Genomic DNA, 22,045 nt, shown 5'->3' with positions numbered 1-22,045 from the left:
CTGTATTGTGCTATCAGCTTGACCCTGCTTGGAAAACACACTCGCTCTGCCTTATTTGCAGACTTTACTCTTTAGACACAAAGCGTTAGAGGATTGATTAGTGCAAAGGTCGCCATGTAATACTCCCAGCATATTTGTGGCCCAGGAAGCTATTGACTAAATAAAATGGATTGCATCATACTTTTCCGAAAGACTGCTGTTTAGCTGTCCCATTTTGAGCAGAGTAAACTAATTAGGCAGTGCCTTTTTTTTCCCCCTCTGCAAACAAAATCTCCTTTTATTGCTTGACCTTTTCGCTGACAAACTTGTGATTGAGTGCAGATTTCATTAAGGAGAGAAACTCATCTTTATTGATCAAATTAAGAGACAGGTTGTAGGAGATTGTAAAATGCTGAAAGGTGGATTCTGATGAATATAATCATAATCATAAGGCGCCAAACCACCCCGTCTACTTGGCGACCTCTTTTTTTAATGTTTTTATTTTTTAGTTTGTCCTTTTTTGATTAATCTCCTGCATAGATTTCAAATAATATGGTTACATCGAAATACAATGTTTCATTTGAATTAGACCCACGTATTGTTATTCCTTTAACGTAGTGTCCGTGATCATTTGGCAACAGGTATGATTTGCAAATAGCTGTGAATAATATATGCTGGCCTTCACATACCAGTGTCTTGACAGGTTTAAAGAAAAACAATACTGGGCTTTCACTAGGAAGTCATGCTGGTTTATTTATGGTTAATTTAATTTATTTACAGTATTTCAGCTTCAATAATTGATGTAGCATCCATGGATCATTCTTTTCACTAGAAGGGAAGACAGCATCCTATTTAATTTTGTTATTTTCCCATTAAAACCTGAGAAAACATCAAAGGCAGAATGATTTAATTAACAATGTGGAGAGTCTGTGTACAGCCATCTGCATTTTGCAAATTACTCTTTGCTGAAAATAAGAGACTTATCAGGTCCATACAGACATCGCTGCACACCTCAAAAGAAGTTGTGTTGACACAAGGAAGGGGAAAATACATGTCTCCCCCAGACAGAATTATCCACTTCACAGGTATTTTCAGTTTACAGTTTCCAGGTTGAAAAATTAATATCCTTTCTTCTTCTGCCAGTACAGTTTACAGTTCTTTGTTGTGTTTGCTGCAAAGTGCAGACGGAATGAAGAGTGGAGGGAGAGAAGGTGTCAGAAACGGAACATTTTTGTGATTCACATTCTTATAGCATTTGAATCCTTGATAATTGTTTTTGACGGGTCAGGGCTTCAAGGAAGCTGCTTCTTAATGATTATTTCCCATATTGCCACTCGGGTTTGCCAGCTTTAGGTTTGTTTACCGGTACTTGAAGCGAAGATGTGCAATATAGCCAGCCAACTCCAACGAGGGCTCTCAACATGTTTGATAATGACAATGAATAATAGTTTTGATGAAAATGGAAAGAAATGCCAGCTGGGGCATGTTAACCACTTTAAATGATAATTGGGCAACCTTGCTCTTTATAAGCACATATGAATGAAAGGGCAACTGGAATCAAGGGGATGCGAGCCCACATCACTTGCGGTCTCAAAGCACTGTGCAGGCAGCTTGTTTTAATCTCTAACAATATTATAGAATGCTGTGTATTCCTTTTGCTTCTTAAAGAAACAAACTTTTGGTAAATGGTAAAATAATAAGTGTGAATACATTTCCATACTGAATTTCAAATTAGACATTATTTGGGTGACATGCTTGCAAATTAGTAAATTGACTGAAAGGTACCACAAAAAGTCAGCGTTGGAGAGAACTGAAAGAAAGAAATGCAAGAATTGGTCCTAACTATAGATCATGTTTGGATGAGGTTGAGCGTACAATATATTTTTAGACTGTATCCAGACAAGCACGGGAAGTTGCCTTTTCCAAAGCGTGATTTAATAAATCAGACTACCTGAAATTGTCCCGACAATAGACAGCAAGAAGAAGGCAGAGAAGCGCAAATAGCACGAAATCGAGACAGACAGAGTAGAGACAAAGACCGTAGAACAGTGAGAGAATCACTTTATGTTCTTTCTAGGGGTGACAGTCCTGACCAATTCCATTTCATACCTATGTTTTGTTGCAATGTTCCTCCTTCTGCTTGACATTTCTGGGTTAGAAAGTGCCTATTACAGGCTCTTATCGTCATGTTTCACACAAATTCACATTAGATAGAAATTATCTTTTTCTCTGTCGAGGAGTGGTCTTGTTCTATTATTCTAGTCATGAGCAAGTCACCACAGGTGAAGGCAAAAGGAGTGCAAGGTAGAGTGTTATGATGATAGAAATGTCACATTTGATAGAATCACTTTAATTGCATGTGTGTACTAAGTTGTTCTTCAGCGTCTGCACATTGTGTTGGCTAATGCCATTCTTTTGATGGCATTTGAATTCACAGTATTTCATTGGACAATGTGGAGAAAGCACCCGGTGTTCCGTCTTTTGTTTTAATAATCTTTATAATTATAGCTTGAATTAATCATGGATGACCTTTTGTAAATATTTGCAGAGGAACCCATTTCTGGGAAAAAAGCAGCAATAAAGTCATTAACCCTCCTGCCATCCTTTAAAAAACTCACACCCATCACCCTAGGGACCATTCTCAGCCACGCCATAAAAAGACCATATATCCATATTTTATTCCACTTTAAATTAGCCAACCTTGTAAAACTACTTCTCCCTGAAATATTCATGTAAAGTTTTAATTATATTTTCGTTGTTTTAACCCTTCAAATCCCAGTGTTATTACATGAGCGCCCTGTGTTATAAGCCCCAAAAACCAAAAAACGAAACTAAATATTTCCACAAAAAACCAGTTGAAGTAATATGTGATTGTCATTATAAGTAGGCCTTTAGATGGACCAAAGATTGGCACCAACATACATTTTGACCTGCCATTATTTTTTTTGCATTTTTTTTGCAATTTAAAAATTAAAACTTCAAGGCCCTGAGTCTTCATTGACATCCAAGAAAAGAAGAAAAAATAAAATCATATGATGATAATTTGGGGTTGAAAAATAGCGTTTATAATGGAAGTCAATGGGCAGAAAATGGTCCCCAGGGTGATGGGTGTGGGGATTTCTGCTGCTCAGCCATTTTAGGCTGATTTAAGGAATTCACACTGGAATATTAACATTGACAGGTAAAAACTATCCTGTGGCAAGTTTGGTTATATTCCACTGAACACAGTGGAAATGGCAGCCATTTAACACATAGCAGTGGCACAAAAAGGTCCCAAGAAGGCAGGAAGGTTAAAATGGGGGGGAGGATGGTAGTTGGGCACAGTATTAATTAAAACAAGACTTATATCACTATGTCTATACTTTTATCTCAATACTACTTGATTATTATTATTATTATTATTATTATTATTATTATTGTTAGCCTTACTGTTTATTACAGATGAGAGCCGGGTATGCTGGGGAGTTGGTTTAAGGGATTGAGTGTCATCAATCAGCATTAACCGTCAGCTCTGAGGTATCGACTGATGATTCACTACGCCAGAATCTCCTCTGACTCTAAAATGAAAGGCAGCAGTAGCAGCAATAACACGACACAGAGACACTCAGTTGATTGGCACCTCATTGAGTCTGGCAGGGGAGCGTTTGATTGCACTAGCTGTCAATATCACGTAATTGTTTTTCTTACATACATGGTGCCCTCTGTTTAGTCTCTGTTTTTCATTTCTTTCTTTTTTCTCAGCAGGCTCTACAACTGCATGTAGCTATTTTTGCAGATTTTTTTTAAAATTAATTACATTTCTTTTCAATAATACATATATACTGTATATATTTCAGTTAGTATGAGTTTGATGCAAGTGACCGTTCTGTTGGTAAACCTACATTTACATTCTTGTTAATACTGTGAGCATAAACTACCATGTCATGTATGTCATCTTAACATCGGTGCATTAAGATTCATACCCCTTACTAGACAGCTAGATTAGCAGCGTATGGCTGTAAATCTGTCCTTGCTAGCTGCCCCAGGGTGTGTTGGAGTAGCCAGTTATGCCTTGAAGCTTTAATTGGGTCCCTCTCGATTATCACATTAAGTGTGTTACTGGAATACATATACTGACCACACTTCTGTCTCACTGTGTGTTCACTGAAGTCAAGCTCAAATTGAATTTAAATCTTAAATGACACCCATAACTTCCAGAGGAACTATTCAGGGCTGCGAGTGCAACCCTGTTTTCCACTCCAAGGTCAACAGAGAAGATGAGATTTAATTGAAATTGAAGCTGTCTACCTGATAGTTTGAAATAATTAGCAATGTCAGAGTGGAGAGAGGACAAGTCAGGGATGAAGACAAATAAAAAGGACATCAGCACTAGATAAAAATGGCAAGTCATCAATTCTAGTGAATTGAATGTCACTGTGATTGACTGGACTTGCCTCTGGATGTCACACATGAAACTTAACCAGGGAATGTAAACACCACAAATGATACCGAAACTTTGTGAAAGATTTATAGAGACAACTGGGCAATTTAATTTTTTTTTCTTTTGAAAAAGCATGTGTACTTTTGGAACTGATACACTTTCGCTCAAGGTATCATGTAGATTCGAGAGGCCACTAAATGTTCAGTGAAGACTAAAATTCTGTCTGGCAGATACACTATTATGTATGCTGGACCCCTAAGATCAGCCACCCTGTATGAGCAGCTTTCTCTTCCCAGCCGTAAAACAAACTCGACCACCCTACAGCCCCGAAAGACTTCAGAAGTCACTTCTGCTGGGTCCAACATTTCCGCACCAGTTAATAAAGGGGAAATGAATTGTATCAGTGTTGCTGTCTTTGCTCATAGTGAATAGGAAATTATCATAGAGATAGGTATTGGTGCCTTCACACACTGAATTACAAAGAGAGAGCCTGTTTCTGTTTCGCTCTCACACATGCACAGATATGTGCATGCCCACAAGCAGACACAGTATCTTAGAATAAAGCCCCAAATAGAGCTGGCTATAGTGATGTCAGTGTAGCCGGGGTGATTGTATCGATGAGCCGGGGGTTGCTGGCAATTACTTTAATAATTCCATAAACATACGGACATGTTAGTGACATCCAAGACTTTTGACTTTCTGCGGCAAACTACCTGTACTTTCAATCTAATTCTTTAAGTGTGCTAACACATATAAACGATATAGCAGATACAGCTTGCATTACCACTTTTTCTACCCTCTTTATGGACATTTTTTAATACAAAGAGGATGGTGTCCTGAGTGAATGAAAAATCAATATCTTCAAGTTAGCACACAGGACTAAACAATATAAAAGACAGTGAGGTCAATGGGATGTTGGCAGTCTGTAGCGCAAAGGAGTCACGTAACTGTTAACTGTCTTCTCCTCTGTGGAAAGCTGTAGCCACTGGAGGACTGCCTTCATCATTGCAGACAGAATACAATCAGTGAACCTACTTTACATAAGGCATAGGGCCTGTACTACTCTAAAGAGCTTTAAAGTCAATATCTAGTGTGATCACCTTTATTCCTGACAGCCCGAATTCTCTTAGGCACACTTTCTTATAATTTCTTTAAGAAGTCTTCAGGAACAGTTCTCTAGGCTTCTTGGAGGACATTGCTTTCTGACTTTTGTTTCATTCTCTGTCTGCTTACAGTAATGTGGAGGGCAATTCATAGAGTGGTAGTGTTCCCAGAGGCGCCACGTGCCATCAAGTAAGGCACGCATCTTCCTAGAGTCTCCGGCCAGTTGGAAGCCTCCAAGGGCTCACAAACCTTAAACTTTAGCAGTGGCAATGTGCAAAGTTTGTAATGAAAGTCAGAGAGACCTGAACTGTCTGATTCTAAGTTATACTATTGCAGTTGTATCCATTTGTGGAGATATTTGCCTACAGAAGGCCTATAATCTATCACCACTAATGTGATCCCCTGCAGTCCACTAAAACCCCAAATGCACAGTGCTCAACAAGGATGACACTATGCGTCAGTTGAATGCTGATTGGTTGACATTTGCATGTGGGACAGAAAGGAAGTGACGGCAGAGAAGCACAAAAACATCAGAGACAAAAAACCAAATACAATATGAAAAGTACAGCTTTTTGAAATTATGTAACTTCACTCTTCTCCGTGACTGGTTGATGGACCACCAACAGCACAAGTACAAGTAGCCCACAAACCTGTGGTACCACATATTTTTCTCTCTGCCCCCATCAGGCAACAGACGTTCTCTGCAGGTAGACAGGCAGTCTGAAGCTCCCCACAGGCTGGCAATGGATTGCCCGTGTGCTGCCACTGCTAAACCAAAATTTCTCCATAAGGGGGCCCCACCTGACTGCACTCACTCCCATTACAAGTGATGCCAATCAATGAAAAGGATTGGCATCATTACCCTGCTAGGAGTGAAAAAAGGAAAAAGTAAAGAGGAAAATGAGAATTAAAGCAAGTCTGTGGTGAGCTGATAACATCAATTAAATGCAATGCTAAAAAGTGAAATGCTGCTTATCTGTAACATTATATTGTAATAGCATCATATTATTGTTTCTGTTTACTTTGATGTTATCTTAGTTAACTTAGCTTGCAGAGCAGCCTGACGTGTCCATCTCTGCTGAATGTCAGAATAAGTGAAAAAGCATCCATCTGGAGAACTATTGCATAAGAACAGTTAAAGAAAACACAACAAAGCCTGGCTCCTTGAAAGCGAGATATAAAGAAAGGATAGCTCAAGACTTTTGCACACTGCTAAATGTTGACTCCAACTATACACTGTTATTATGTGCTATAGTTACAGTGAGACTGTAATGAATAGTTTTGCAACAAAATTAAGCATTTTTCTATCCTGGAGTAATAAAGTCACGGCAGAAACAGTTATTTTAAGTATCAAAAGTATTTTAGGTTGTTCTTTTTGTTCAGATTTTGAAGTCATGTTCTAGTTTTTATTGAATTATTTATGGACTTAACTTTACACCTCTTTTGCTTATGTTTCAGCAACTGCCATTTTCCACGCGCTCTGCCCCTCTGCATGTCTATCTGTGGCTGTCGCTCTCTCTGTTGTGAGCGTTAGTTGACAATGTCTGCACTCAGCACACCCCAAATAAAGTGCGTTGTGACAGAAACATTAACACAAGCCACTGAGTACCTCTGTGATTTTAGTGAGAGCATATCTGTCAGCCAGGGCCTGGAGGAGTAAAAAGCATATATCTGAACTTTCAGCGACTGGTGTTTGGGTGGAGGATTGTGACAGTCAACATCAAAACAGTAAAAGTAAAGCCGTGATTTATTGAATGTGCCGTTTGTGTCTGCTTTCATGTTTGCCAGTGATACATTATATGACTTTTCTCCTGCTTTCAAGAACATGGCGATGCGGATGAATTAAACATGTTAAGCAGGAACAGGTCTTTCTCTGAAAGCCTTACCCTTTTCACGATAACCCCTTTTTAGACATTCAGTGGACTTATCACAGCGTATAAATAGGACAGAATTCATTATTCAGGGGAGGTTCCAGTGAAAAATTAATAGTTGTCCCCGGAGGAGGGTCTGTGGTGCTTCGGAAAAGGAAAACCTTTAAAGTGTACATGCTCAGGGGGATTTGGGGAGAGTCTGCCCTTCATATTAAAACCGTTACCATGCTACCATACACACTGATATTGCAAATGCAAGTTTGCTCATCACTAATGACTGTCGCTAACGCTGTATACAGCCTCCATTCATGCCTAAGCTGTCTGCAAAATATTTTAAAGCTGGAGAGTGAAAAGGCAGGAGAAAAGGGCAGCATGAGTGTCTGCCTCTGATACTGACACCTTAAACAGATTACACATTTTCAGTATTGCCTATTAGGACAAAACACCAGGACTTTGGCTGCTGACTCCTGAAGAGAGACTCATTTTTGATAACAGAGTGAATGATTTCCCCTCAAAAATACCTCACTGTACAATAAACTGACATCCTGGCAGAGCACAACAAAAACATCAGGTCCTCCTCTCACCTTTGTCATATAAGAGATTACAATTTTCAGCATGTCCAGATTACTCAAACACTGAAAACATGCAGCCCGTGGTGCTGAGTGGTTTTCAGCCTGCCAGTTATCAGTTGAAAGATGGGCTTCACAATGTCTTTGTATCCGCTTCCTATCTGCTCGGCCATGAAGGCAATAACCGTAATGTATGGCTAAGGGAAAACAGAGCTAATCATCAATGACTGCAAGATATATAGCATATACAGTGGAACCTTGTTTATTACCCTCTCTTCTCCTGTCGTTGAATCCATCGGCTATACAGACAGCTACTGGACTGGAGAGCTTCTTCAATGTTAATTTGATTCATTCTTGTTTTCCATAATAATTGGGGGCAATGGGTCAGTGTGATGAATTTGCTTGTTACACGACACAGGAGGTAGCACGTCGGTGGCTGCTGTACAGTTTGTCTGTCTAGTCGTTTTTTTGTTTTGTTTTTTCCATCATGTGAATCAGGGGTCTCATAGTTATTAGCTATTTTCAGAAAATATCCAGTTCTTACATAATAGATTTGATTCTGAGGACCTGCTTATGCTTCAAATCAGCTTCCGATTTGATTTTAAAACGAAAGTTAAGAGTGTTATGAGTGGCATTTTCATTTTTAGATCAAAGTCATTTCCTAAAAATCATGATTGTTTAGATAGTATTCCTGCTGGAACAATCCAATCTTTTTGCAAATATCAGAGTGCTTTGTTATGTCCCACTTAATCAGCCTGTTTTTCTTTCTGTCTTAATTCTCCAGTAATGTTTTTTTTTACTTCCTTTTCATTTTACACGCTTTATTTCCATTTCCCAGTTCTCAAATTATCTCCACAATATGGAAATGTTCAGACATTCATCCACGAGCAATGAATTTTAAGGTAGATCCAATTTTTTTAGTCTTATAAATATACATTTATGTATTGCTTTTTTGTTGGTAACAGCACACCTGTACAGTATATCTGCACTTTCATCCAGTGCCTTCGCAGCATACAGGTTTACAAAAAAAAATAAAAATAAAATGAATTGCTACCCTTGTAGAAGATTTTCAAATGAAAGCATCAGAGTGTGTGTGTGTGTACCTACATCAACATGTCTTGTGTTTCTACCCCCCATAGAAACTCTGTGCCTCCACCTCTGTGTGTCATTGTGTTGATGAGCGCTGATTGCAGATTGTTATGGTGTTTGCACCTCTCATCTATCTGGCCCATGCTGAGTATTTGGCCAGGCCTGATTGTGTTGATGGTGACACCGGCATCTTGTCCTCGGGTGGGAAGGCCCAATAGTGGTCCAGACATAATGAAGGAGATGTAATCAACCAATGTCACACACAAAAAGTCAAGTGAAAGAAAACTGTTTCTGTGTTCTACCTTCCCGACTGTGCTCTCTGTTGATGGAAATCACACAGTCGTGGTTGTTGATGTCGGGGCTTGCTTTTTTAGCAAACGCTTTATGCTGGGCGAAATAGAAAATTTGAGGGTTTTTCTTGTTCTTCACAACAAAGGTGACTTGGAGATAAAGGAATTTGCATTAAATTAAGTCTGTACATTCTCTCTGTTTTGTACGTTCTCAGTGGAGAAATGGGTGTTTCTACCTACAACATACTTTTAATCAATGGCAACAAAAAGAAAGAAGCAAGTGTTTGGCACTTGGTTGTTCAAGAGATCCTTTCTCTCTTTGTGCACTTTGTCCTCTCTCTGTGCTTTGTTATTTGTTTTGGTGTTCTAATCTCTGGCAAGTCAATAATATTCTTTGTTGTCTGAAATTGTGTGTCGGGAACAAAAAGGCCTCCTCCTTTTGTTGAAAGTACCTGTCTGTGACTTTTCACTCTCTCTCAGACTCCCAGATAAAGTAATCATTAGATGTTGTTTTCTGCCTGCAATTACTTTAAGTTACAATGGGTCAAACACTAGGAAAGCAAAAAGGGTCGAGAGAAGACAAGGCTAGATGGATTACAGGCGAGGAACTGTATAGGTCCCACAAGTGCTGATAAATACGTATGTGGCTCAGAGACTCACCGTTGTCAGGAATGTCTCCGTAAATGCATCAAAAGTAATTAGTCTAGAGTATATATGGACAACCTTGCTCCCTTCTTATCTGCATCACATTGTCTCCTTTACAAAAAAGGCCATTCATTACATCTGGCACTATTTGTTTTAAGAAGTAAAAAGGGGCAACTATTACTCTGCCACTTCTTATATCTGGCTTTGTATCGTTTGCAACAGAGAATTGCCCTAAATAATGTATTTCAGTGGAAAAATCCACACTGAGCTTGTCACACAAGTAAAAGTTCTCAGGGGTTCTAATGCCTGTTGAGGATGACCAAACAAGGCAGGTGCTAATCCCAACGTGTGTTTTAACATAATACCATAAATCCATGTTAAAATTAATTCCAAAGAGGCCCCTACAAACTGTTTACCTCAGCATAGCTTTTTTTTACACGACAGAAGTAGCTGGATTGGAGAGCCTCTTCAGAGTTAATTTGGACAAACTCTCAAGTTCAAACACGTCATTTTTCTACTGCCACAAAGGAATGCTTTAATTACTTCTACAGCCATCCCTTTGGCTGCAAGGACAGTCTGTTTATCAGTTCATGAAATAATGATGTATCAGCCCTATTTCCAAAACATGGGCCTTTGGGGGGGCCAAAGTAATCAATCAGTGGTCAAACTTGCCAGAGAAAACCCTCGGCATGTCCCACATATAAAATATTTAAACTTTTGGGCCAACTAACATGTGAGGAGGACATTAAGAATCAAGACTTTGTGATAGCAAGTAATTCAAACCACAGTCCAACGTGTTAATTACTAACCTCATGTTGTGGATGGGCTAATCTTGAGCTCTACATTTTCCTTGTACTCATGCGTTTGTATTAGCATAATCATAGCACTGTAGCTAGCCACCACATGGCAGGTTATTATGCGTCAGGTAGCTCGACTTCATTAACACTCTAAACCTCAGTGCTACTTAGCCTTCTGTCTTTTCTATGCCCAAAGCTATTGCACTGCTGTGTGTTTGTTTTTTTTCAGAAATACTTCAGTCACATTGTGATATGTCATCTTTAGAGGGAAACTAGCAAGCTAACTTCTTGCTAAACTCTAGCTCCGCTAAACGTTCTTTATTCTCTTTGTGATGGATCCCTGTAAAAAACACGTTATTGTAATATTTGGATCGTTTTATTGGTCAAAATATTTTCACCATTTTGGTGCATGAATTTTGGAAATCAAAATTTTTAGTGTAGAAAATGCTTAACAATGTCATCTTCATCAGGGATTTTAATGTATCTCCTCCTGATAAAAGTAGAAAAAAATCAAACAGCATTTGAAGCTTACAAAGTTCATTTTCAGACTGATTCAGATAAATGTTGGCCCTTTCCAGTGAAGTCACAGATGTTGTCATATCATTTCCATCTCTTCAGAAATCCGTCTCAGCTTAAAGCTTATGAGTACAACAGGAGTTCACACATCAGTAGACATCATCAAACTATAAGACGAGCATCAAAAATGTAAGCCCTGAGAAAGGAAGGAGGATGTTGAAATGCCGTCTTGTTTTTGTGATGCTGTGAAAATTAGACAGTTGTCTCTCCTTCAAATGACGATTGCCAGAGCTGCGATGAAAGTAATGGCATCCCTCTTTTCAGTGCAACACCAAGGGGTTTTAATAGCGCTATTATTATTAATGACCATCCATTTGCTTATCCAGATTGTACATTTGGAGTGGGCATAAGGCCGAGTGAAGTGATAAAGTCTTAGTAATTACAAACCCAATTATTTCTACTGAGATTCTATTTGTTTGAAATAATCTTTCATATTCTTCTATTTCTGTGTGTTGGTCTCCCTCCAGAGACAAGACACGTGCTTGTACAGAGTGTATCTTGTTTCTTTTCTTTTCCCAGTTTCTTTCTCATTTCCTATCTAACAAACAAGAACATATAATGTATAATAACACTCAGTCTGCACTCTTGATAACTGTGTTACCTGGTTTGATAACTTTTGATAAAAGTCGCAGACTTCATTTTAAAAGGCTCTTGCATCTTTTGGCACTGTTATTCCTGTTGGTGTCAAATTGACTGAAGCTGTTGTAACTCTACATAAATGCAGATGAAAAATGAAATGTCAGTGAGGTTAAATTAGTATCAGCAAATCCATAGCTACAGGGGCATTTTTTGACTATAAATATAACACTGGCAATATCTTTTACACGTTTAGGATGGAATCGTATTCAACTCTATTATATGGAAGGGCAGAGATGTTGAAAATGGAGAAAACTGCAACTGTGCAGCAAGACAGACAGATCCTAAACACATGGTGCAAATTAATATGTTCTTATATACTTTGAAATTTTTGCTCCTGAAAGTGTGACCTTAAGCTTTTTTTTCTGAAATATCTGAAAATTGTGGCCAGGTAGTGATTTGTGCTTTTAAAAGCAATAAAATATTAGTGGAAGACTGTGAGCCCGGGGGCTGTTTTGTGCATCATGGGAATTTAAAAGCTTAGCTTAAAGGTGTGGTATAAATGAACCAAGAATATAGATGGGTTGGATAACAATTTAACAGTTTTTTTGAGGATTTATGTATATTTGATAAAAAGCACAACAACACGGCACAGCAGCTTGTTGAAAATAAGATCCTCAGTCAATGCAGTACAGGCCTGGAGTGTGAAATAGTGCTATGAGCATCCATACATCACCATCTAATAATCAGATTGTTTGAGGTGGAGAAAGATGTGTTTATATTAAATAATTTTTATGAATGTTTCTACATTAATAAAGTTTTGTACTATAAATAACTTCTATAGTCTTTCTGTTAAAAATAATTTTACTAAATGACACATGCATTAATTCAAAAATATATAATATGGCTTTCATTTGAGAGTAAATGTGTTTGATGCATAGATGCATGCAAGTTTCTTGCAAAAGATTTGCAAAGACTGAACCAATTAACTCTGTAGGATGAGTCACGGGCCTAGTCCACCTTCTTGATGGCTGTTGGAAGAATTTAATGTCCTAGATGCATGCAATTATCCTTTTAATTAGCAATAATGAGTTTGTGCATGCTGAAATAATGACTTGAATCGTGATATGTGTGCAGACCTTAATGTGAAGCTCATCAAGATGTAACAAGCTTTGTCGGTAAATATCATCAACTGTCATGTTAAATATCTCATGCTATTGTACTGAAAAGGCCCAATAAGCTGCTTAAATTGATCCTAGCTATGTATGTGTGTGTCCATTTGTGTTTCTGCCTGTTAGAACATGCATGTTCTGATGAAGTTTATGGTCATGAAAAAAAATTAAGTGAATCTGAATGCAATCCGAAGCACTAAGCCCTCATCAACTTAAATGGCATCCTGTGTCACCAGCTGTAGTGCGTGAGTGTAAGTTCAAGAGGGCTGCCTGAATTCTTCTAGGCTCTTGGATTGCAGAGTGGGCGACAGGCAGTTGTGAAATTACCAATTTATTTGAGTTTGCCAAACAACATCATTAAGCAAAAAAATGAAAGTAATGATTAACGAATAAGCACACTCTGACTGGTCAGCTGGTCCAGTGAAAATAACTAATGCTGGTTACGTGCCAACAGAAAGGATTTGCCCACAGTAATTTAAGAGTTAGCAGAAGCTGTTCTATTCATTACATAAAAATGGCAAAATGTGAGTTGGCTGCTCATTTTTTATGAGAGCATATGCCAAACTAGCCGTTAGCCAAGCATTATGTGGTATGAACTGACATAGAAAAGTGATGTGGGAATAGCCTGGATGGCTAAGAGAACATGAATTTGTTTCCTGGGATAAGATTAAAACTACACTTAAAGGAAGATTATTATCAGCGTGTCACCTGAACCCCAGATGACTAGAATAATATAAAATGTCTTTTAACAGAGGCTGTAAAAAACAAGATGACCATCTGTATGCTATAACACAGTTAGACACTTTGTTATGTCTGCCTCCAAAATGGGTTTATGCAGCTTTTAATTGCTTTTGTTGGTGTACTGGACCAAGCAGAGTGAAAAACATCTTCATGTGATATCAGTGCTGATGTTATTTTTTTCAGCTAAAAAAAACATAAATTACACAACTTAAAAGTCTGAGCAAACATAGTATACCTCACAAAGTTGTGTAAAGTTATTGGACCAAGTTGTAAAATGCTGCACACATTCCAGGCATTGTCTTCAACCCCATTATATTTTTAATTAAAAGATTGCAAGTACTCCCATTAGTGAGAGGCATTTGCATTATATCAACCCCACCTGGTTTAAAGTCAAATTGCGGGATGTTATTTGTTCTATATTTTCATTCAGCACCCAGAAAAACATTTTGGGAATGGTTTACACACCATCCAGCATCCTCACACCTTTCTCTTACACTTGTTCAATATTTATACAAGCTGTAAATGTTTGACCACACCAAATGGAAGGTCAGCTGAAGGTGAATGCAGCAGTTTTCGATCTGTGGCTGGCCACAGGATGTGTTGATGTTGCAGAACAAGAATGCTGAAAGGTACGGCTGGTATGCATATTCCCGAAAGTGTGACACACTGTCTAAAAATGCAGAATAGATCACCTAGACCATCAAACAGGCCATAAAGCAAACAGTATTTAATTTGGGAAGGAAACAATTATTTACAGTAATTGCTTTTATTAAATGTTAAATTAACAGAATAAACAGTTATCAGAGTTATTTTTCAAACGCATGCTACTCAGTAAAAATAAATCATCTTAAACGAGAACACTACGTCTGATCTCACTTCTATTACAACTCATTGTTTGCTATTATCCCCACTTGTCTGCCATTCAAATTTCCTTGAAGGGAATGTAGAAAAGTATGTTCACAGCATCAGGGGATCTGTGGCATCAGTGATGTGTGATTTCTCCCAAAAGCTCCGTGGGGTACAATTGTTCCCCCTGAATACAAAAGACAGCGGCATCACAAGCAGGCTGCGGCATACCTCTAGCTGACGAAGGCAGCAAGAGCTGTCAGCGACATCACTCATACCGTGTGCCCACCCTCCCGAACCCGCCGCCGCCGCCTATCCAAACTACCCCACCGGAATAGAAAATAGTACGAGCCCATGTCGTTGAGAGAGGCGGGTCGGTAAATATTTCATATAAAATTTGTAGGCATTGAAGGCTGTTGACATAGAAATGCGATGAGTTCAGTCTGTCTAAAGTCATAGAGGGAAAACGTACCTTTCATTTGTAAAAGCGTCACCTTTAAATAGAATCTGAGGAGGAAGGAAAAATATTGAGGACAAGGCAACATTTTCTGTGTGTCTGGGTGGGTAATAGGGCATTTATGCTAATTACATTACCTAATCAAAAACATCAGCAACCTAAAAAGACATTACCAACAGGAGAAAACACTTGGAGAAAGATTGAATCAGCGCACGGCCGAGACTTGGCTTGGCCCCATTGTCCTAGCTCAGAGAATGAGAAAGCAGCATCCATTTTTCCCTTAATTAAGTTAGTGACCCTTTGAAAGGTGACACATTTACCGCCCAGGGGATTTATACACTCCCGCTTCACGGCTTCAGTTCAATATGGAGAGGACAGATTTGACTCCACGTGGATACTTCAAATATATCCTTACAATTTATACCAGGTGATTCATTTTCAGTAGCTACTCTTATAATTAAAGTTGACGTCGTGGTATTCAGTGTAGGGTAGCAACGATATACAAAGCATGTTCGCCGTGCCGTTACGCAGCAATCAAGACAATTCGTATTACTACTAGACGGTAATCACAATATTCATTTTCATTCATAAAAAGCCATAAAACAATAAACAAGGTGATAGGAAGATGTCTGGGAAAGAGACTCACATAGACTATGTAGAATTGCGTGTGGAAGAAATAGTCTTTCCAGCGTACTAGGGTCTAAGACGCCTTAATTATTTAAAGCATTCTTACTTATGCAAATACACTAAATAATTTCTGCATGACAGCTTGAAGCTGAGGCCTAGAGGAGAGATGTGGTGTCTGAATGAGGACCCCTCTTGCCTTTGCATGGCCTAGGAACCATAACACTGCAGGCTTCTGGTTGCCTTGGTGCATACTGTTTTACATTCTAATTATCTGGCATGACAGACTTTATTGCAGAGGCTCAATGCTGAGGTCTCATCCCAGACTCATTCCACATGTGATGTCAGTTCTGGGATAATAAGATGAGATAGTCTGAGTGCTTAGCCTTGCCCATTTTGCCTCTTCATTGAGTTTTCAGATTTTTTGTTTTTTCCCCCCTAATTTTTCCAAGCGTGCAGCCTAATTCTTGGCCCAACGAGCATGAATTTTACCTGAATAAGATTCTGGAATGATTCGTATCTTTTTCACAGCTTATTTGACCAGATTTATTTTGGATTCTAAAAGATCAAAGGAGTCTAAGGAGTGGCACATTGACAGTGATTAAAATAAACAGTATTTTGTTAAGATGTTCATTAAAAATTGAATACAGTAAAGCCAATCCAAGACACAAACAGCAAGACATTTTTTTCTAACTAATTAAGCTACAGGGAATTCAGTGCATATTGTAGGTAAACAGACAGAGTCATGGGAATACCAATGGAAATTAAATGCTCTGCTGGTGTTTTTCTCATTACAAGATGAAATGAAACATTTATCACTGACTTTCATTTCACTAAAAGGCTGACATTTTCTGGGTCAACCATTGATAAGTGGACAACTTTCTTTTATTTGCATTATGATTCACGAGTTCATTCAGCCCTTTTACATCACCACAGTAAAATTGTTGTTTTCCAGTTCTCTGTATGTTCTGACCTGTTGTTTTAACTTTGTTTTGTTTTTTTCCCCTTCTTTCTTTGTCTGCTTTTTTACAGCCATCGAGGTAAACCTGCAGAAAGCCTTGGCTGAGGCCTCTGAGACCTGTACCCAGGAGTGTCTAATACTAGGCCACTCTGACAGCTGCTGGATGCCCCCAGCCCTGGCCCAGTTCCAGGGTCCTGGCAGCAACAGCCCCATCTCCACCCCTACCACTACTGCCATCACTGCTGCCCTCCCCTCTTTTGGTTTCCAGCAGAGCTGTGCCCGGGGAATAAAAGCTAACATGGGCAGCATGGGGGTCATGGATGGGCGCCATACGTTGGGCAGGTCTGTGCCCAAAAAAGATGAACTGGACAAAGGGATCAATCGTCCACAGTTCTACAACACCCTGGATAGACACTGCAGTAAGAAGGAGGACCCCATCAAGGTCATTCCCCTGGCAAGCTTCTCCTCTCCCGGGCAGCAGACTGGTGGGGGCGGCAGCTCTTTCTTACATGAGAACCAGTTGTAATAGTAAAACACGGATCTTCATTGGCTTAGCATACACGTGACTCCATCCAAAGATGGCCTACAACTATTAGATTAGTATGTATGCGTATTTGTGGGGTATGCATAATTGGAATAACTTGACCAGCTCAATGACCAGCTCAAGCTCAGTTTCACTAATTAAGATATCTGAGAATGGATTGGAGATAATTATGATGATGTTAAAAAAAGAAATCATGTGAAACCAGTCTGACAAGCGAGGAAGGAGCAAGCAAGTCTTAACATAGAAGACACATGTATAATAAATAAATGGTTATATGCCAAAGTAGATCCATCACAAAAAAAGGATAATCTTGCTTTCTGTTTGGTGAAGTTTGCTTAGCGATAAAAAAGGCCAGTGTACACCTTCAGCTCCTTGGGTTTAGTTTTGTGTAAGTGCATTCCAAAAGACAATTTCCCTGCACAGAAGCAAAAGCAAATGCAGTACTTTGTGTTATGTGAGCTAAATTGGGCTAAATGCTAATTACAAACTCTTGAGTGGATGGTTTTTTTTTTTTGGTTTTTTTTTCTGTTGATGTTCTAGTGAAGTATTGCTTTGTAAAGCACATGGCACAAACCTTTTTGGTGGAGGAATATGTTTCTTTTGTCTTGTCTGGACATGTTTTAGAAGACTATTTTGGTCAAGGGGCTTCAGAAGGATAAAAAATGTCTACAAAGCATAACTGGGCCAATAGTAGACAGTGCTGCATCTTCGTCTTTTGCATTCTTTTGCATTCTACAATTCTACAATTCTACATTCTCACCCTGGACCAATGCATAAAAAAACCCACAAACACAAAGCGTTGCACATACACATACGTTTTTTGTTTTGTTTTTTTCATATGTGGTGATTGCTCTATGCCTGCCAACTCTATTAAGAAAATGTTCACACTTAGCATTGTCGCAGTAGCTTAGCCTTGAAAGGAGCAGACAGATGCGCTTTGGAAATGTCGTCTCTGTTTTCTTCCTTTTTGTTTCTATTTCTCTCATTTTGCTGCTGAGAAACATTCAAATGGTAACAGCTCTGGAGCCAATTATGAAATTCTCAGTCTAATTACTTTGATGTGTGATCTCTGTAGTGACCCTCATTGTGGTTTGGAGGTTTGGATTAAATCTATTGCTTTTCCTAAAACATGCTCTACGTGTGCAGACGAAGTGTAAAGGTGACAATAACACAGCAAAAGCAGCTTAACACTTCCTTTATTCCCACTGTATTTTAACACCTGTGTTCCTGCTATTAATTACTACTCTGTTTTCATTTCACTAAGTTACACTGCAAAGTTTCTATTATCAGTTTTTACAATGTGTTGACACTGGAATAATAGACCAGGGAGCAAAAATTTCTTCAGGGCTTTGAGTCTAGCTGAATTATTGATGTTAATGTTATTTTGGCAGTTATCATAAGAATAGGCATCGGTACCATTTGAAAGGCCCTCCCTGCAGGCTGTCGCTCACAAGGTTCGATAAACACACTACATCACTGCCGGTGTGTGCAAATTGTACTGATGATAATAACTACTTCAGACTAACTTCCTGCTGTAACAGATTGGGTGCAGTATAATCTATTGCTACAGCAATAAGTGACTTTGCTGATATCCATTTTTCTTGCCTGTAACATCCAAGCCAGGTGTCTACATCATCAGGTATATGATTCATGTGATTAATTTTGTAGTACCACCTTGCAAATTGGGAACAGGCCTAAATCTATAATGCAACACGGTATTCTCAAGGGAGGGTGCAAGGCAAATTGTGTTAGTATGCTATTAGTTGCCACACCTATTCTCTCAGATCAGAGCTCTTATCCTTATAAAGGGGATTTATCAGGACTAAAAATAAAAAAAGAAGGGGCAATTCAATTTCACCTTAGTCAATTATGAAAATGAATCAAATTCAAAAGTTAAATCCTCCTATAAACATACACTGATGGAAATTGCCCTGTTTGGGAATCCAATTTCGACCTATTTACTAATACTTTCATTTTCTTTTCTCTATCATTTTCATTTCATATGATTCCACTGGTGTTGGTGTAGGAGTGCGGAAGGGGGGGCGGGCATCACACAATGATATGAACAATGCATTTTTAATCAAAAGAAGCACATATCAAAAGGAACATACATCATGATGTCACTGAAAATTGGAATTTTATCTCTGCCAAATACAGATCCAGCACTTCATATCTGCCATCACAACGTCTAATCCAAAACCTGTCTCAAAATCATTAAAAGTCTTTTCAAGTTCTGTCTACAGCTATGTGAAGGGTAAAAAAAAATTCTTAGTAACATTTTTCCAAAATAAGAATTAGGTTTTTAAGAAATGTACCCATTAATTAATTCAATCAGTATAGGTAATGTCAGCTTGTTTCTAAATATGGTAATCTGTACTGTTCTCATATCATGAAAAGAGTGTATCTAAGAGAACATGTATGAGTTAACACACTATTACACTATAATAAAAATGTGATTGTTTAAAATACACTGCCCAGTCACACATGCAACGTGAGCACAATACTAACTGTACCCTGTGTTTTGACTTACTCTGCCTACATAACTCCTATGTACTGTAATATTGCAGCAGATCCATTAAAGACTACATGAAATACTACTTTTAGAGGGAATACTATAGCAACTGCATGAATGTACACCAGCAGGATGTTGCTTTTTGCAAAAATATGATTTTCTTTTATTATTGTTGTGTGCCCGCATTCATTTTGTTATATCTTATGTCCTCTCACGGGTCAAAGTGGTGTTTTATTTATTTTCAGAACAAAGTGCATACCATATGAATGTCCTGTTTTTTTTTAAGTAAGTACTCTCTCTGTGTCAAAAATTTTCATCCGTTAAAAAACACCAAATGGAAAGACTAAATGTCGACTTTGCATGATTCTGCTCTCACTATTACTTTTGAGTTTTTTAAATTTCTTACGCCCTAGCAATAGATGTAGAGACGACGCTATACATAAAGATGAGGATTCCTTTTTATTTTAAGACTATTTCTATTCGAAATGTGTTTCATGATTAACATGTCAAGCTGTGTCATAAACTGCATGAACTGTTTGAACTTCCACAAGGCCTTTTGACACTTGACTACGTGGTTCATGCATCAGTCATTAGAATTGATGTCAGTATTGATGTTTACTGCTTTACACGTTTGTCTGTCTTATGGAACAAACCAATGTTACACCGTGTACATGGTCAATCCTTGTGACGTGTGCATACCACTTACGCCTACGTGCACACAAATCTATCTATACATCTATACTGTCAGGTAAACCGGAATTTAAGCTGTACATAGCAGTACCCCTAAGAACTAGTAATAAGGGTCACAAACTGGAAAGACACACATGGTAAATACTAAAGCCTACTTCAATTCTATAAATCACTTTGTTCATAAAAACTGCAAAAGGGAAAAAAGTGAGAACTGAGGAGATGACAATCTCAGTTGTAATGTAAATTGATACATAATATCAATGAGGGTGTGTTTGAAAGTGTTAACAAGTGATGTTGTATGTGTGTAAATGAGAGAGCGTGTATTTCCTTGCATGTATGCGTGGGTGGGTGTGTATACTGGCATGTACATTGCCAGAGTATTTTATGTACACTAATGTATCTTGTAAAAAACTATATCAAAATACGATATAAGACTTAAGTATATGCTTGTAAATTAGTCATCAGTGAGTCAGGTCAAGTTTGCGTTGAGAGAAGGCTTCAGTGCTTGCCAGCGAATCTGTATTTCTTAGTTAAAGCTATACAGTCTGTGTTGTTATGCCTTTGTAAGATATCCCACATAAATCTATGAAAAAAATTAACTTACATGGTGAAATGATTTTTCCTGTCATTGAATTTTACTTGAGCCATTAAATATTGAGTCCTTGAAGAATTAATGGATCATGTTTGTCCTTCACTGTTAATTATTGTTTGATAAGGTTTTCTAAGAGCAGTGGTGTATCAGCGAAGCAACGTGAGAGCATACTGTCATCATATTCCAATTATGACAAATACAAGCTAATGATAGACGATCGATCAAATGGGAAGTGACATGTCACCTTTTTTTTTCACTTCTGCAAATTAGCACTTCTGAGGAAATAATGTAAAGAGTTCACACCTCAGCATGCTGTCTGAGAAGCTGATTCACCTAAATTTAAACTGCACTGTCAAGGTGTCGCCTAAAAAAGCAAAATCACCTAAATTTCAATGCAACAAGACTGCCTAATTCACAGACAAACAGACAGAGAGACTTTGAAACCAGTGGAAACAATTCCAGTAGTTCAACTGCTGTTGATCACTTGCAATTCAGCAGTTCAGACTGTACCAAGTGGCAGAATAAGACCCAGTGCAACTGTCGGATTGTATCTTTTATTTGTTTTTTATCTAATTTCTAATTTTTGATTTCAATTTAGTTTAAGTTAGTTTGTGGTTTTCGGTAAGTTTTAAATAGTTTTGTTGTTTTTTACTTTGATATTATAAAGGGTTGTCAGCGGCAAATTTTAAGAAGATTAGAATAAGCATTGTAACAATAATACATGCATAATTTGTGAGTGACTCAGAAAGATCTAGACACAAAATTTGAAGAATTTCTCTATCCATCAATCTATAACAGAAGAGAATTCTGACTTTAATCTCAGAATTCTGAGAAAACCTCTTTTTTTTCTTCTTTTCCAGAATTCTGAGAAAAAAGTCAGAATTCTGAGATTAAAGTAAAAAAAATCGTTTTTCTCAGAATTCTGAGAAAAAATAATTCTGATGAAAAAAGTCAGCATTCTGAGAAAAATTCTGCTGAAAGTCAGAATTT

General features: G+C 38.2%; 1 protein-coding gene across 1 annotated transcript in view; it reads left to right on the top strand.

The window, feature by feature from the left end:
* The window catches only part of pcdh11 (protocadherin 11), a 146,959-nt gene extending 125,874 nt beyond the window's left edge, over window positions 1–21,085 (top strand). The window contains exon 7 of the mRNA XM_085426187.1: window positions 16,789–21,085. Within this exon, the coding sequence (XP_085282313.1) occupies window positions 16,789–17,243 (455 nt within the window). The 3' untranslated portion in view covers window positions 17,244–21,085. The remainder of the gene's footprint in view (window positions 1–16,788) is intronic.
* The last annotated feature ends 960 nt before the right edge of the window (window positions 21,086–22,045 follow it).

This window comes from Rhamphochromis longiceps, linkage group LG2 (assembly GCF_057381845.1).
Source record: "Rhamphochromis longiceps isolate RC_006_pf linkage group LG2, R_longiceps_female_GT1.1, whole genome shotgun sequence".
NCBI classification, from domain to species: domain Eukaryota; kingdom Metazoa; phylum Chordata; class Actinopteri; order Cichliformes; family Cichlidae; genus Rhamphochromis; species Rhamphochromis longiceps.
The sequence above is the reverse complement of the archived record's forward strand: the minus strand, read 5'-3'. Positions and strand labels throughout refer to the sequence as shown.